The sequence below is a fragment of the Sturnira hondurensis genome, unplaced genomic scaffold (assembly GCF_014824575.4).
Source record: "Sturnira hondurensis isolate 20B ecotype Veracruz unplaced genomic scaffold, ASM1482457v3 Scaffold0000982, whole genome shotgun sequence".
Lineage (NCBI taxonomy): Eukaryota > Metazoa > Chordata > Mammalia > Chiroptera > Phyllostomidae > Sturnira > Sturnira hondurensis.
The window spans coordinates 93962-107303 of NW_028073613.1; the positions used below are offsets into that span (position 1 = coordinate 93962).

Here is a 13342-nt window from a genome sequence, read left to right on the forward strand (position 1 = left end):
ATACATGTTCTTTGTCTAGTCCCTTCCCTTCTTTCCACCATTGTCCTCCTCCTCACTTCTGGTCACTTTCAGTCTGCTCCCTGTTTCCATGCCTGTGGTTCTATTTCATTTGTTAGTTTATTTTGTTCTTTAGATTTCACTTATAGGGGAGACCATATGGTATTTGTCTTTTGTTGACTGGCTTATTTCACTTAATATAATATTCTCCAGTTCCATCCATGCTGTCGCAAAAGGTAGGAGTCCCTTCTTTCTTTCTGCTGCGTAGCATTCCGTTGCATAAATGTAGCACTGTTTTTTTATCCACTTACCTACTGATGGGCACTTGGGCTGTTTCCAGCACTTGACAATTGTAAATAGTGCCACTATAAACATAGGGGTACATGGGTTCTTTTGAATTGGTGACTTCAGGTTCTTAAGGTATATTCCCAGCAGTGGAATCTCCTGGTCAAAAGGCAGTTCCATTTTTAGTTGTTTTGAGAAAACTCCATACTGATTTCCAGTGGCTGCACCAGTCTGCACTCCCAGCAACAGTGCACCGGGGTTCCCTTTTCTCCGCATCCTCGCCAGCACTTGTTGTTTGTTGATTTATTAATGATAGCCAAAATGATAGGTGTGAGATAATATCACATTATGGTTTTACTTTGCATCTCTGATGGCTAGTGATGCTGAGCATCCTTTCATATGTCTGTGGGTCCTCCTTGAAGAATTGTCTGTTCAGATCCTTTAGCCATTTTTTAATTGGGTTGTTTGTCTTCCTGGTGTTGAGTCATATGAGTTCTTTATATATTGCTACCTAGTATTTTAGATATCTTACCTAAAATCCCACAGAGCTAAATACTGACATTTAAGTTTCAGGAAAGGAATGAATTACACATCCCTCTCACACTTGGCTCTTCCAGACAACTTTCCAGGTAGTATTTGGTGTGTGCATGTGTGTGTTTGTTTACTGGATATACTTCAATGGTTTTCTTCTCTACACCCCTCATATTTATAACCTTTTCCTCCAGAGAACCCCAAACTGAGTCAGTGCCATCACGATTATGGTCCTCCCCATGGCAACAGCTGAATTCATCCATTGGCTTTGTCACAGGGATGCTATGGATGTTTCTCTCTAGAGTTGAGGATCAAGACCTTGGGTATGTGTGTGTGAGACAGAGGCACAGGCAGCATCAGTAGAAGCATTTTGTAAGGTTCTAGTGAGTCTCTGCTTTTAGGGGTGTGACTTCACCATCCCACATAGTAACAGCTCTTCCTCCACAAGTCACTGCCCAGCGCACCAGTACATTGAACAGACTCACCAACCAACCTCTGTCTAGAAAGGGAGCCAACAACTGGTTAAGACACAACAAATGTTCACAAGGTAAGTGTCATTCCCTTAGACACAGTGTCAGTCATACCTTTTTTGGAATCGAGACGTTTTCTTCAATCTGAGATGCACAGATAGGTCCAGGTTGAGACACATGATTGAGGACTACTTTAATAAAGGAAGCCTCCTGTCACTATATGTCAGTTTGCTAAACTGACTTATGTGAGTCGAATCTTTAAAAAAAAATTTTTTTTTAGAGAGAGGAGAAGGGAATGAGAAAGAGAGGGACAGAAACATCAATGTGTGGTAGCCTCTCATATGTCCACCATTGGGGACCTGGCCTGCAAGCCAGGCATGTGCCCTAACTGGGAATCGAACCAGTGACCCTTTGGTTCACAGCCTGCACTCAATCCACTGAACTACACCATCCAGGCCATGAGTCAAATCTGTAGCAGATGCTTCATAAGACTCACAATGCAGCACAAAGAAGAGCAGTTGAAAGCACAAGCTAGCCAGCAGGCAGTAGCTCAGAGTGCATGTCTACCAGTGCAGGGAAGGCTCTCAAGCAGGTTCAAGAATGGTTTGAGATACACTTGCAACCAATATAAACTAGTATTGAATGTTAACTGTAATTTAACATGAAAAAGAATGGCTTGAGGGAGCAGAGAAAGGAGACTTGACTTTGATGGTAGCAAGAGGATGAACCTGAAGTGAGAATTCCATACAGGTTGGGGTTTGCATGGTTTGAACTCCCTGCTGGCTCCACAGAAAAGTGTGCCTGGGCTTTCTTATCGGATATAGGCAAGTCAGGGAAGAGGGAGTGGTGGGGTTCTCTTATGGAATAGTGTTGTGTAAATGCAAGATGTTTCCGCCCAATTTAGAATTCTCATAACCCTTAAAACTAACCTTCTTGTATTGTTTCAGCTTAAGTTGCTTTTCAGTCGATAAGCATTTATCAAATTGTGGCCCTTTAAGTATTATCTACAGTGGCTTAGAATTATCTTGGTTCATCAATAGAGAAACTGTGTAGAAAAAGAAAAGACTGCTAGCATCAAAAAAAAGTTTGACACTCTGTCTACAAGATAGCAGACATAATTACACCATCTGCTGAATAATGTGGGGTTTCTTAACAGTTTTCTTATTCTAGGTGATTACTGTAGCATACAAAGACTGCACTAAGGGGGTGAGCTGGGATGGAAGTAAAAGACAGAAAGCTATACTTGAACAACAATTAAATAAATTTTTAAAAAGACTAATAATAATAATAAACATTTATTGATCACTAACTCTGTGTAGAAATTAAACTATATATCCATGTCCCTGTTTAATTTTCATCACAACCCTATTAATGTAAGTGACAAGATAGCATTTTTTTTGCCAGCTCTGCTGGGATTCCTGTGGCTATCTCCATTCTAATGACAGAAAAAGAAAAGACCGTGGTGCAGGGCACATGGGAATGTTTATAGGCTAGGCTCAACTTGGGCATGCATTCCTCCTGCTCAGGTCATTCCAAAAAAAAAAAATCCACCCAGCTGCACCCAGCTGCCATATAAAAGGAGAAATGTAGTCTACCCAGAAGAGGAGAACCTGAAGGTTGGAAACCAGCTGGCAATCTCTGTCACGACTGTCCTGTTCATCGCTATCCCCATAGTTAGAGCAGGATTGGGCGCATGGTAAGTCAGCACAAATATATCTTTTGAATGGAGTGGTTTGAATTTTTTTGGTCAGTTATGGAGATCAGAAATATATAGGACTTGGTTAAGCAACGGGTTCTTAGATTCAACACCAGAAACGCAAGCAACAAAGAGGAAATTGGACTGTAAAAATTTTTTAAAATTATTTATTCTAGAAGAAATATTATAAAAAGGTGAATAGGCACCTCAAAGAAAGAGAGAAAGTGTTTGGAAATCATATATTTGATAAAGGTCTAGTATCCAGAGTATAGAAAGGACTCTTACAACTCAACAACAGAAATACTTATTACCCAATTAAAAATTAGGTAAGAGATTTGAATAGACATTTCCCCAATTAAGATATACAAATATCCAAAAAACACATGAAAATATGCTCCATATCATTAGTCACTAGGAAAATGCAAATCAAAACCACCATGAGATACCACAGCACACCTACTTGGAAGGCTTTAACCAAAGAAATAACAAAATAACAAGCATATGGATGAATTGGGACCCTCATACACTTCTGGAGTGAACATAAAATGGTGCTGTCTCTAGAAAGTCATTTGGCAGTTCCTTAACAATTTAAGCATAGACTTCCTATACTGCCCAGCAGTTCCTTGCCTTGGTAAATAACCCAAAAATTTAAAACAGGAGGGAAAAAATCAGGTGAATGAAGCACTCCAAAAACAATAATGTTTTAGGCATGTAATATTTTAAAGAGGAAACATGGTCAACTTTATGAAATACTCTTCATAGATGAGAACAAACAAGTGATTATTGAAGTCGATAAAATGGAGGCAATTGGTAACTTTGAAAAAATATTAAAAGAGTGAGAAAGATTTAATATGAACCTGAATGAGGTATATTAAAGTGGTAATGTGATGGGAGGAAGTGGGCATGGATAGACATTTTCTTTTGACAGGGTTGGTGCTAAGGAGAGGAGGGGAGAAATACGGGATTGTACCTAGAGGAGAATTTGATACCAAAAGTAAATTTTTTAAAGGATAGATTTTAGTCACATCTGTATGCTGATATAAATTATTCAATGAAATTGGTGAAATAAAACATTAAGGGGATAATCGCAGGAGAAGAAATATTGAGACTGCAAGAGGGGGATATTCAGAGAACTAGTAGATGGGATTTATAGTAAATCTGCAAGAGTTAGCCTTACATGAGGACAGGTAATATTTATATGTTGTACAGAAGAGAAGGAAATAAATCATGGTATAGTTATAAGTGTGGGCAATACAGTGGATTTCCTGAGGAAGGCATAAGGACATTCTTGATGCTTCTTTTTTTTTTTTCAGGGAAGGATAAGATAAGGGTATAAAATGTCAGGAGTGAGGGTGGGGTTTTGAGGAACTGAGGGGATAAGTATTGATTATTATTTTGAATAAATGGAAATAGGCACATAATATGAGAGGATTGCTGATTTGAGATATGTGGTCAGAAACTTAAGGTGAGATCAGGCAGTTCAGTCTTGTAAGTTTCTATAGCAAAATTCATAATTTACATACAGGAGCAAAGTAGGTAGATAGCTGGGTTTAAGAAGGGTTGTAGTTTTGCGAAGAAATTGCCATAGTGGAAAGAAGGCAGGGAGATGAAAGTTTATGAAAACGAGTGATAATAATAATGGACTGTGAACCATGCATTGGTTAGGAATGAGGAGATGAGAAATAAAAAGGGCGATTCATTGTGAGATGTAGTGAAGTTCATAGATTGGAGTTCAACGTTGAAGAACTGTTGGAAGTGTTTGTGTGTGTGCATGTGCACGTGAGGAAGGCACTTTGGCAGGAAGAATACTCAGCTATAGCTCAAGATGTACACCTTAAGATCAAGATTTAAGAGTTGGTTCAATTTGAGGGAATGTCAAAGTCTAAAGCATGAGCATTAAAGATAGTGGCTTAAATGTGATGGGAGAGAAATATCTCTCATAGGAGATGAGAGAACATGAAAGCTTTGCAAAGCCAATGTTGGGTTAGTATACACATGGATAATAGATGTTGAAGTTGCCCAAACTGTCACAGAAAGTAACTGAGAAGTTAAAGTGTGTAATGAATCAAGGAGAAGACATAAGGAGGGGTGTCACATGATATTGTGTAATAGAATGAACTACAAATGAAATCTGGATTCTGAAGGCGAAAGGAGCAGAAATGGTGTGGAAGCAACAATAAGGACCAAACCAGCCACCTACTCTCTGGGGTATGTGAGGAAAACTAATGTTTACTTAAGATGACTGCAGGAGAAGTGATTTCCTCAAGGCATAGCCACATTGCATTTATAAAACAGAAATGAAATATTGAGAGAAGAATTGGAAGCTACTGGAAAGTTTGTTAATGATTGACTATGAGATACAGAGGGCAGAAAAGAAGGGCTTTTGAAGATGGGGAGAGCTGAGTCTAATTTTGTTATGTGTAGGATAGTATGTAGACAGGGGTCTAGGTAATAATGGGTAATCTGCAGGGTGGTGACTGAAGTAACAGTGACGAGACAAGACGAACTTTGTGATTGTAGGGCAGTCTGGGAGCTGAGTAAAGCCCTCCTGACTGGTGATTGTTTAATTAAGATTGACCACGAACTCGGAAGACTCCAGAAACCTCAATAGAAACCCACTTCCTCTAAATATTGTGTAGCCTGCATGATGATCCAGTCTTCTAAAGATAGACCAATAAGGACATCTAAGGAGGTACATTTGAAAGGAGAGGAGTGTGTGTGCCCTAAAGTGTGGGTATGTATGAAAAATATCAGCATCTTATTTCAATGCCGGTAGGTTGCCATTATAGACATATGGAGCTGTGTGCTATTTTTGGACCACTCGAGGTGTCTGAACACATGTGGCCCACACGCAGGTACCAACACCTACTGGGCACCTGCAAACCCAAAGCTAGGAGACCAGAGAGGCTGAAGGGAAGTGGTATTATTGTCCCAATACAGGAATGCATGTACTTAGGCCTCCTAAATGGCAGATGGAAAATAAATGGAAGAAAGGAAAGTGAGTTTGTTTTGTTCCTAAAACTCAAAGACACAGACACCAGCTTGGCGGTTACCAGAGGGAAGAGGCATGGGGGAGTAGTAAAGGGTAAAGAGGGCCAAATATATGGTGATGGAAGATGATTTGACTTTGGGTGGTGGGTGCACAATGCAAGATACAGATCTTTCGTCATAGAAATGTACATTTTAAACCTGTATGATCTTATTAGCCACTGTCATCCCAGTAAATTTAATTAAAAATAAAAGTGTTGGTGTCAGGTTGGTGAGTGGTTCTTGGGAGGAAACTCAGATTGTAAAAGGAGGAAAGTGAGTTCTGGATCTTGCACCCAAGTACAGGTACTGGATTCTGTTCCATGTCTTGCATGTTCTGACTTTCTTCTTTGATTCTTCTCCTTCTCTTTCTTATTCCTGAAGAAAGTACTTTACTAGTTCTGGCATCTTATGAGTATGGCTTCCTTCAAACCCTGGCCCTGGAAGAGAATGAAAATTCACCTTCTCGAGGGCTGAGAGAAAAATATAATGGGATCTGTTTCAGGAGCCCTTTTGTTTTAAAAATAGACATCTTCGGAACTCAATGAAAAACATGTAAAATATGGAGTCTCTTGACGTGGTGTCTGGTGCCTGGATTAAGAGAAGGATGTGGTGGAGTAGATAGAGCTGTGTAAGGGGCATCTGGACACCTGGGTTCTAGCTCTGATTCTGCCATTTGCTCTGCATGAGGCAGCCAGTGTGTTGCTGTTATTTCCTGGGACTCAGTGACCTTTTCTGTAAAGTGAAGGGCTAGACTGCATCGTCTGTGAGTCTCTGTGTATTTCACATCAATTCAGTGTTACCTGATTATTTTCTCATTAGTTATAAAATGCATGCTTTTTATTCCATGGGATTTGGTGGGAGACTTTCTACTTCTTATAAAATTTGGAATGCCTGTAGGATATCTTGGCTTTCTTTTACTGGGTTGACACTTTTTTATTCTATAGCCAAAACAATTTATTTAATTGACTTTGCTATGTGGGGCTTTATTTCATGTTACAGAGAAAAGAAAAACCTTTTTTGGCCTGTCATAATTTAAGAGTATTGGGCTACCTATGTCCTTTTCCAATTTTTGAACATTAATGGGGAAAAAAGAGGTCACAAACACTCTCTTGCATTGTTCAATTTATAAGCAAAAATATTTGGAAAATTTTTCCAGGATAAGTTTATAGGTGATGATTCTGTGCCACTGCTCACAGAAAGGGCATGGTAAATAGTGGATGATGGCATGTATAGATACTTTTGGGGGTTTACTTCTTGCTCTCAAGTGAAATTTGTTGTCATTACTTTTCCAAAGATGTTTTCTATCCCTGCTCCTCCTCTTCTCCGTCTGGTATCTTATTATATGGATATTAATATGTTTCATGTTGTCTGGAAGCTCCCTTAACCCCTCTTTGTTCTTTTTGAGTCTTTTTTCCTCTTCTTGCCCTTTCTGGGAATTTTTTTCTACTTTGTCCTCTAGCTCGCTCATTCAGTCCTCCACTTTATCAAGCCTGCTTTTAATTTCTTCTCCTGTGTTTCTTCAATTCTGAAATTGTATTCATTTCCTCATGGCTCTTATTGATAGTTTCTATGTGCTTTTTCATTCTGATTATTTTACAGTAAGTTCCTTGTAGCTTCCCTGTAGTTCTTTGTAATTCTCACTGAGCTCATTGGACTTCCTTATAACCGTTGTTTTGAGCTCAGTGTCTGATAGCTTACTTGCCTCTGCTTCATTTAGCACTCTTTCTGGGGATTCCTCCTTTCCTTTCAATTGTGGATTGTTTCTTTGTCTCTCCATTTTAGGGGAAGCTCTTCTTGTTTGCTTCTACTTCTTAAATTGATCTACTTTGACTCCCTGTATTTGGGATGTGAACTTCTATGGCATCGGACCTGTGTTATTCAGTGGTGCAGTCTCCTTGATCTCCTGAACTTGATGCTCTTAGGATACCTTTTATGACATTTATGTTGGCTCTCTGGGTTTTGATTGTTGTTGGGACATTCTTTGGTGGATCCTTCCCACCAGGTGTTTGGCTGAGGGTCACTCCACCCACCACCTCTTGTATGCTTTTGTGCAGCTACTGCCAGAACAAAACCACAAAGCTCAGGAAACAAACCCACACCCACAAATATAACTTTCACCAGCAATCCACTATCAATAGCAAATGAACCAGTATTAATAAGGGTGTAAAGAGATTAAGACTATTATAAGAAAGGAGAGTGAATGTGAGATTGTTACCGAGCAGAGGTCCAAGGAGGGGGCAATATTTGGCCCACTGAGGGATGCCAAAAACTGCTACGGAAAACAGGGGCCCCTCCCAAGGATGGTATACTAATACCTGCCGGGCTTGTCTGTCCGCCGCCACAGGAAAGACATCTCTCAATGCCAGAGATTTGTGAAAAGGAAAGGAAAGGTTTATTTAAAGCTGTACAGACTTAAAGTAGTGACCCGATGTCCCCATAAAAATATCAAAGTCCTTTAGGATAACCACAGATGCCCACAGCACTTCCTTCTCCCCCTGCCCTAATTCGAGGTACTGTATCTCAGGAAAAGAAACACATGTCTGTGTTTCAGGCCACTGGCACCGTCAGCTGCGTTGCCATCCAGGCAGGATCTCTAATTACTCCAAAGCCATGTGGCACCTTCTCGCGGTCTACTGGCAAAGAGTTCTTTCACCCTTCTTCCAGGCAAAGTCTCTCCTGCTTCCCAGGCCATGCAGCCAAAGGGAGCACCCCAAAGCCACATGGGCCTCTTCTACCAGAGCTGCAGGGGTCAGCACTTTGACCAAAAGCCTGTGGCTTTCTTCTTCACCTGGCTGCAGAGGTCCCCATTCTGGCAAAGCACGTGGTTCTCTTTCCCCTGGGCAAGAGGGGGTCCTAACTCTGCCCAAACCACATGGATCTCTCTTTCACCTTGCCAAGAGGGGGTCCTCACTCTGCTCCAAACAGCGTAGCTCTCTCCTCAATGGCTGCCATGTCTGGGTTTAAATGTCTGGGTTTAAATCCCCGCGCCAGTCCTCCTTTGCATCCCCATTTCTGACTCCTCCTACAATCAGTTACACCTGCCAGAACTCCCATACCCTCCCAGCTTTACTGGGCTGCCATAGTGAGTCTGGGCAAGTGTGGCCCCAGTGTGGAGCCAATCAACTCCAAGCTCTCACGTAGGCGCTGTAACCCAGGGGACCAGTCCCAGTTACATCCTGGGTGGAAGCCATTCCCTTCTCCCTGGCTCAGAGTATGGCCACAGCTATTTAACATATCTATGAAACCAGTTAAAGTTTATAGATATGTTAAATGACCATTCCAGAGGTTAGCTGCAAAACTGTTGCTATGCAAAACAATTCTCAATGGCCCTGCTCCATTTGTCCCTTCCCCCTGGGTGGGTGGGGGGGGTGCGGTGATGACATCTTAATATTTCCTGGACACCCTGAGCTCTGGACCCCATTCCAAATCCTTTTCTGGGCCCCCCCTCTTAGCTGCACCTTGTTACAAGATGACCTACTAGAAGAAAAATGATTTTGAGAGGGTAGAGGGAGGAGCCCTAATAAGAGTAGGGAATTGGAGCAATGTGAAGAAAGAAAGTTTACATCATGAAAAGGGAATGAAAAAGGCAGAATGGGGTAGGAGAAGGGAAGTGTGTAGTATTAGGTTTAAACAGAAATTAAAAGAAGATAAAGTGAGAGAGAGAAAGAAAAGGGAAAATAAATAAATAAATAAATAGGAAACAAATTGGAGAGAAAGATACACCCCAGCACTATCAACAACAAATAAGCTAAAATTAATATAGGTAAAATGGGAATAAGAGGGGGAAAAGAAAGCAAAGCTTAAGAAATTTCTAGAAGAAAGGGAAGTGATTTTGAGATGATAGAGGGAGAGGGAACACTAAGAGAGAGGAATGGAAACTGGGCTAAGTCAGGGAAAGATTAAAATTTGAGATGAAAGGAAAAAGAAATAAGAAGGAAAATGGACAGGATGAAAGAGAAAAAAGAAAAATAGGCTAACCCAGGGAAAAATTAAAATTTGACACCAAAAAAGTAAAAGAGGGGAACCGTAAAATTTGAGATTTGAAATAAAAAACAGTGAAGATCTAGAGATAAAACTGAAAAAATTCAACAACCCTATTCATAACCAATGAACAAAGGGTTGCTAAAGGTGGAAAGAGAATGCAGGTACTTTAGGAATGGGAAAAAGTATGTGGGATGACCATTGACAAAAAAATTGGTTTTGTGAGGCTGGATGGGAGAGAAATATTAAGAGTGCAGAATGGAAACAAGTTATAGCAAGAGAGAAAACAAAATTTAAAATGAAAATAATAAGAGGCAAGAAGAAGGTAAAATGGGGTAAGAGAAGGGAGGAACAAAATGTCTTAATTGAAATAAACTATAATATCAAATCTAGTGACTTCATATACACAAACTTAAAGGACAAAAAAAAATGAATGTTACCAAGCTATGTAGGAAAGAAAATATCACAAATCAGGGAAAGACCATGTTGGATTTCGTCTCAGTAGCACCTAGTATTTACTATTGTTGTTTTCTTTTCTGGATCCGCCTCTGGTGATGTCAGATGGTGATCTTATCTGGCCTTAGGCAGCCTGTTGGAGACTACCAGGGATCTACTGTCTGTGGCTGACTCCTTCAGTTGTTAGTCTAGTCAATCTGCACTCAGTAGTCAGGCTTAAGCACCACAGGGCAGGACAGAATCCCTCCTGGAGTGGGAGCTATTGCTTGCCCTCAGACTACTGCAACTTGAAGGGGAGTAGCCTACCTGAGCACTATGACTGCGGCCATATGGGGGATGACCCAGCACCTGGAACCTGGCAGCTACTCAGTGACTTCTCTCCCCAAAGCCTCTGTCCCCAGTCTCTCCTCTGGCGTCTCTAGCCCACTTTGCCCCACCCTTTGCCAGAGCCCAGGGTAAGTGGCTGCAAATGAAAATGTATGTGTTGACCCTTTAAATGGCTCTTTGCTTCTCCAGCTGTCCATCTCTGGATGTTACCTGTGTACTTTTTGGGCTCCGGTTCTCTAGGCTAGGGATCCCAGCTTAGGGTTTAGACCCCACACCTCTTAGGGGAATCCAGCTGGCTGCTTAAATATTCCTCTGGCTCTTCAGCTGCCACCTGTGGGCACCCAGCCAGCCCTCTGGTGTTTCCTCCGATTTCCATACCAGGTGGGTTTTGCTGAAGCTGTTTCTTCTGTCTGACCATGGCTATAAGGCTTTTCTCTCACTATTGTTCATTTGTTTATTCTGGATGATTCTTCCACAGTTTAGTGGTACTTCCAGATTGGTTCTGGGAGGAGGTTAATGTAACTGCCACTCTTCTGCCATCTTGGATCTCCAAGTTATTATTTTTTTAATTATTGTGTTTGTATTGGTGATAGGTTGGCACATGTAGCTGTTGCAAAAGATGTGTTTCATATTAATTTTTCAATTACCGTTTATATTCAATATTACTCTTAATATAAGTTTCAGGTCCATAGTGGTTAAACAATCATATAATTTACAAAGTGTTCCCCCTGACATTCCCAGTCCCCATCTGGCACCATACATAGTTAGTATAATATATTCTTTATGCTGTGCTTTACATCCCCATGACTATTTTGTGACACCAGTCTATACTTCTCAATCCCTTCACCTTTTCCATCCAGTCCCCCCAAACCCGTCCCATCTGGTAACCATCAATCTGTCCTCTGTATCTATGAGTCTGTTTCTATTTTATTGTTTATGTTGTTCTATAGATTCCACATATAAGTGAAATTATTTGGTATTTCCTTTTTTAAGACTGAATTATTTCACTTAGCATAATACCCTCTAGGTCCATCCATTCGCTGTAGCAAATGGTAAGATTTTATTCTTTTTTATGGCTGAGTAGTATTCCATGGTATATGTGTACGACATCTTTTTTTACCCACTCATTTATTGATGGAAACTTGGGTGCTTCCATAGCTTGGCTACTTTAAATAATGCTGCAGTGAATATCGGGGTGAAAAATAAATTTAAAATCAATTAAATCCATATGATTGGCGTGTTATTTAAGGCCACTCTTTTCTTGTTGCTTTTCTGTCTGGAAGATCTGTCCACTGATGTCAATGTGGTGTTAAAATCCCCTACTATGACTGTGTTACTGTCAGTCTCTCCCTTTATGTCCATCAAGATGTGCTTTATATATTTAGATGCCCCTAAATTGAGTGCATAAATATTTACAAGGGTTACGGCAAATGATGTATTTCTGAATAATTTTATGGCTGAACCAGTATGCATACTTCTGACCTTTTGTCTCTGCATTTCTAGGGTCGTTATGGTTGCTGTCGCTTTCTTCGAGATGGATATAAAACTCCTAAAGAGGTAGGTTTCTTCTCCCCAAAATGATTCCAAGGTAAAATGTTCACTACTGTATGCAGCCTCATTCAGAGAAAATACTTACCTTGTTCATGGCATTTAAAATAATCACTCAATAGAATAACAATAGCTGATGTTTTCTACTTTTGTTGGGCTTAGTAGCCAAGTTCTGTTTGTCATCTTTTCTGAATTAAGTAAAATAGAGGAAGTATAGTTCTTCCAGTTTCTGCAGTTGGTTAGTTTCAGGTTAGATGCCGAAATCAGTGGATGAAAGCTTAGACAGAAACACAATATTTGCATAGTCTCAAAGTATCTTCCCCTGAAATATTTAATAATGATATAGGGTAAAAATCTTTCCATCAGATCTTTCTGGCTCCCTTCCACATTTTGCAGTTGGTTAGTTCTAAACAGTTCATGATCTTGAAAAATCAATTTCCTCGTGTGACACTTGTTAGAAGTTTTCACTGGGTCCTGGCCTGGTGGCTCAGTTGGTTGGAGCATCATCCTGTGCACCAAAAGATTATGAGTTCATTTGCCAGTCAGGGCACATACCTAGGTTGTGGGTTCAGTCCCTGAACACAGGAGGCGACTGATTGATGTTTCTCCCTCTCATCAATATTTCTCTCTCTTTCTCTATCTGTCTCTCCCTCTCTCTAAAATGAATGATCATGTCCTCAGGTGAGAACTGAAAATTTCAAAAATATATTAAAAATTTTCTCCTTGGAATTGTCAATTAAGAAAAATAAGTATTTTTTTAAAATATTTTTATTGTTATTCAAGTACAGTTGCCTCCATTTTCCCCACCACCACTCCCCCACACCCCAGCCATCCCCACCTCCCACACTCCATTCTACTGCTTATAGGTGAGATCATATGGTATTTGTCTTTCACCACCTGGCTTATAAAAAAAAAGAAAGAAAAGTATTATTAACGGGAATGAATGATCATTAAGAAGCACTTTCACTGACCAAATAAACATCATTCAATGTTTAGATTTGCTGGTTGAGAGCCATTATAA

General features: G+C 40.3%; 1 protein-coding gene across 2 annotated transcripts in view; it reads left to right on the top strand.

Annotated features, from left to right (window-relative positions):
• The window catches only part of PHKA1 (phosphorylase kinase regulatory subunit alpha 1), a 174126-nt gene that overhangs the window by 48903 nt on the left and 111881 nt on the right, over positions 1-13342 (top strand). For both annotated transcript variants that reach the window (XM_037057663.1, XM_037057673.1), the window contains exon 9: positions 12277-12330. In XM_037057663.1, the coding sequence (XP_036913558.1) occupies positions 12277-12330 (54 nt within the window). The remainder of the gene's footprint in view (positions 1-12276; positions 12331-13342) is intronic.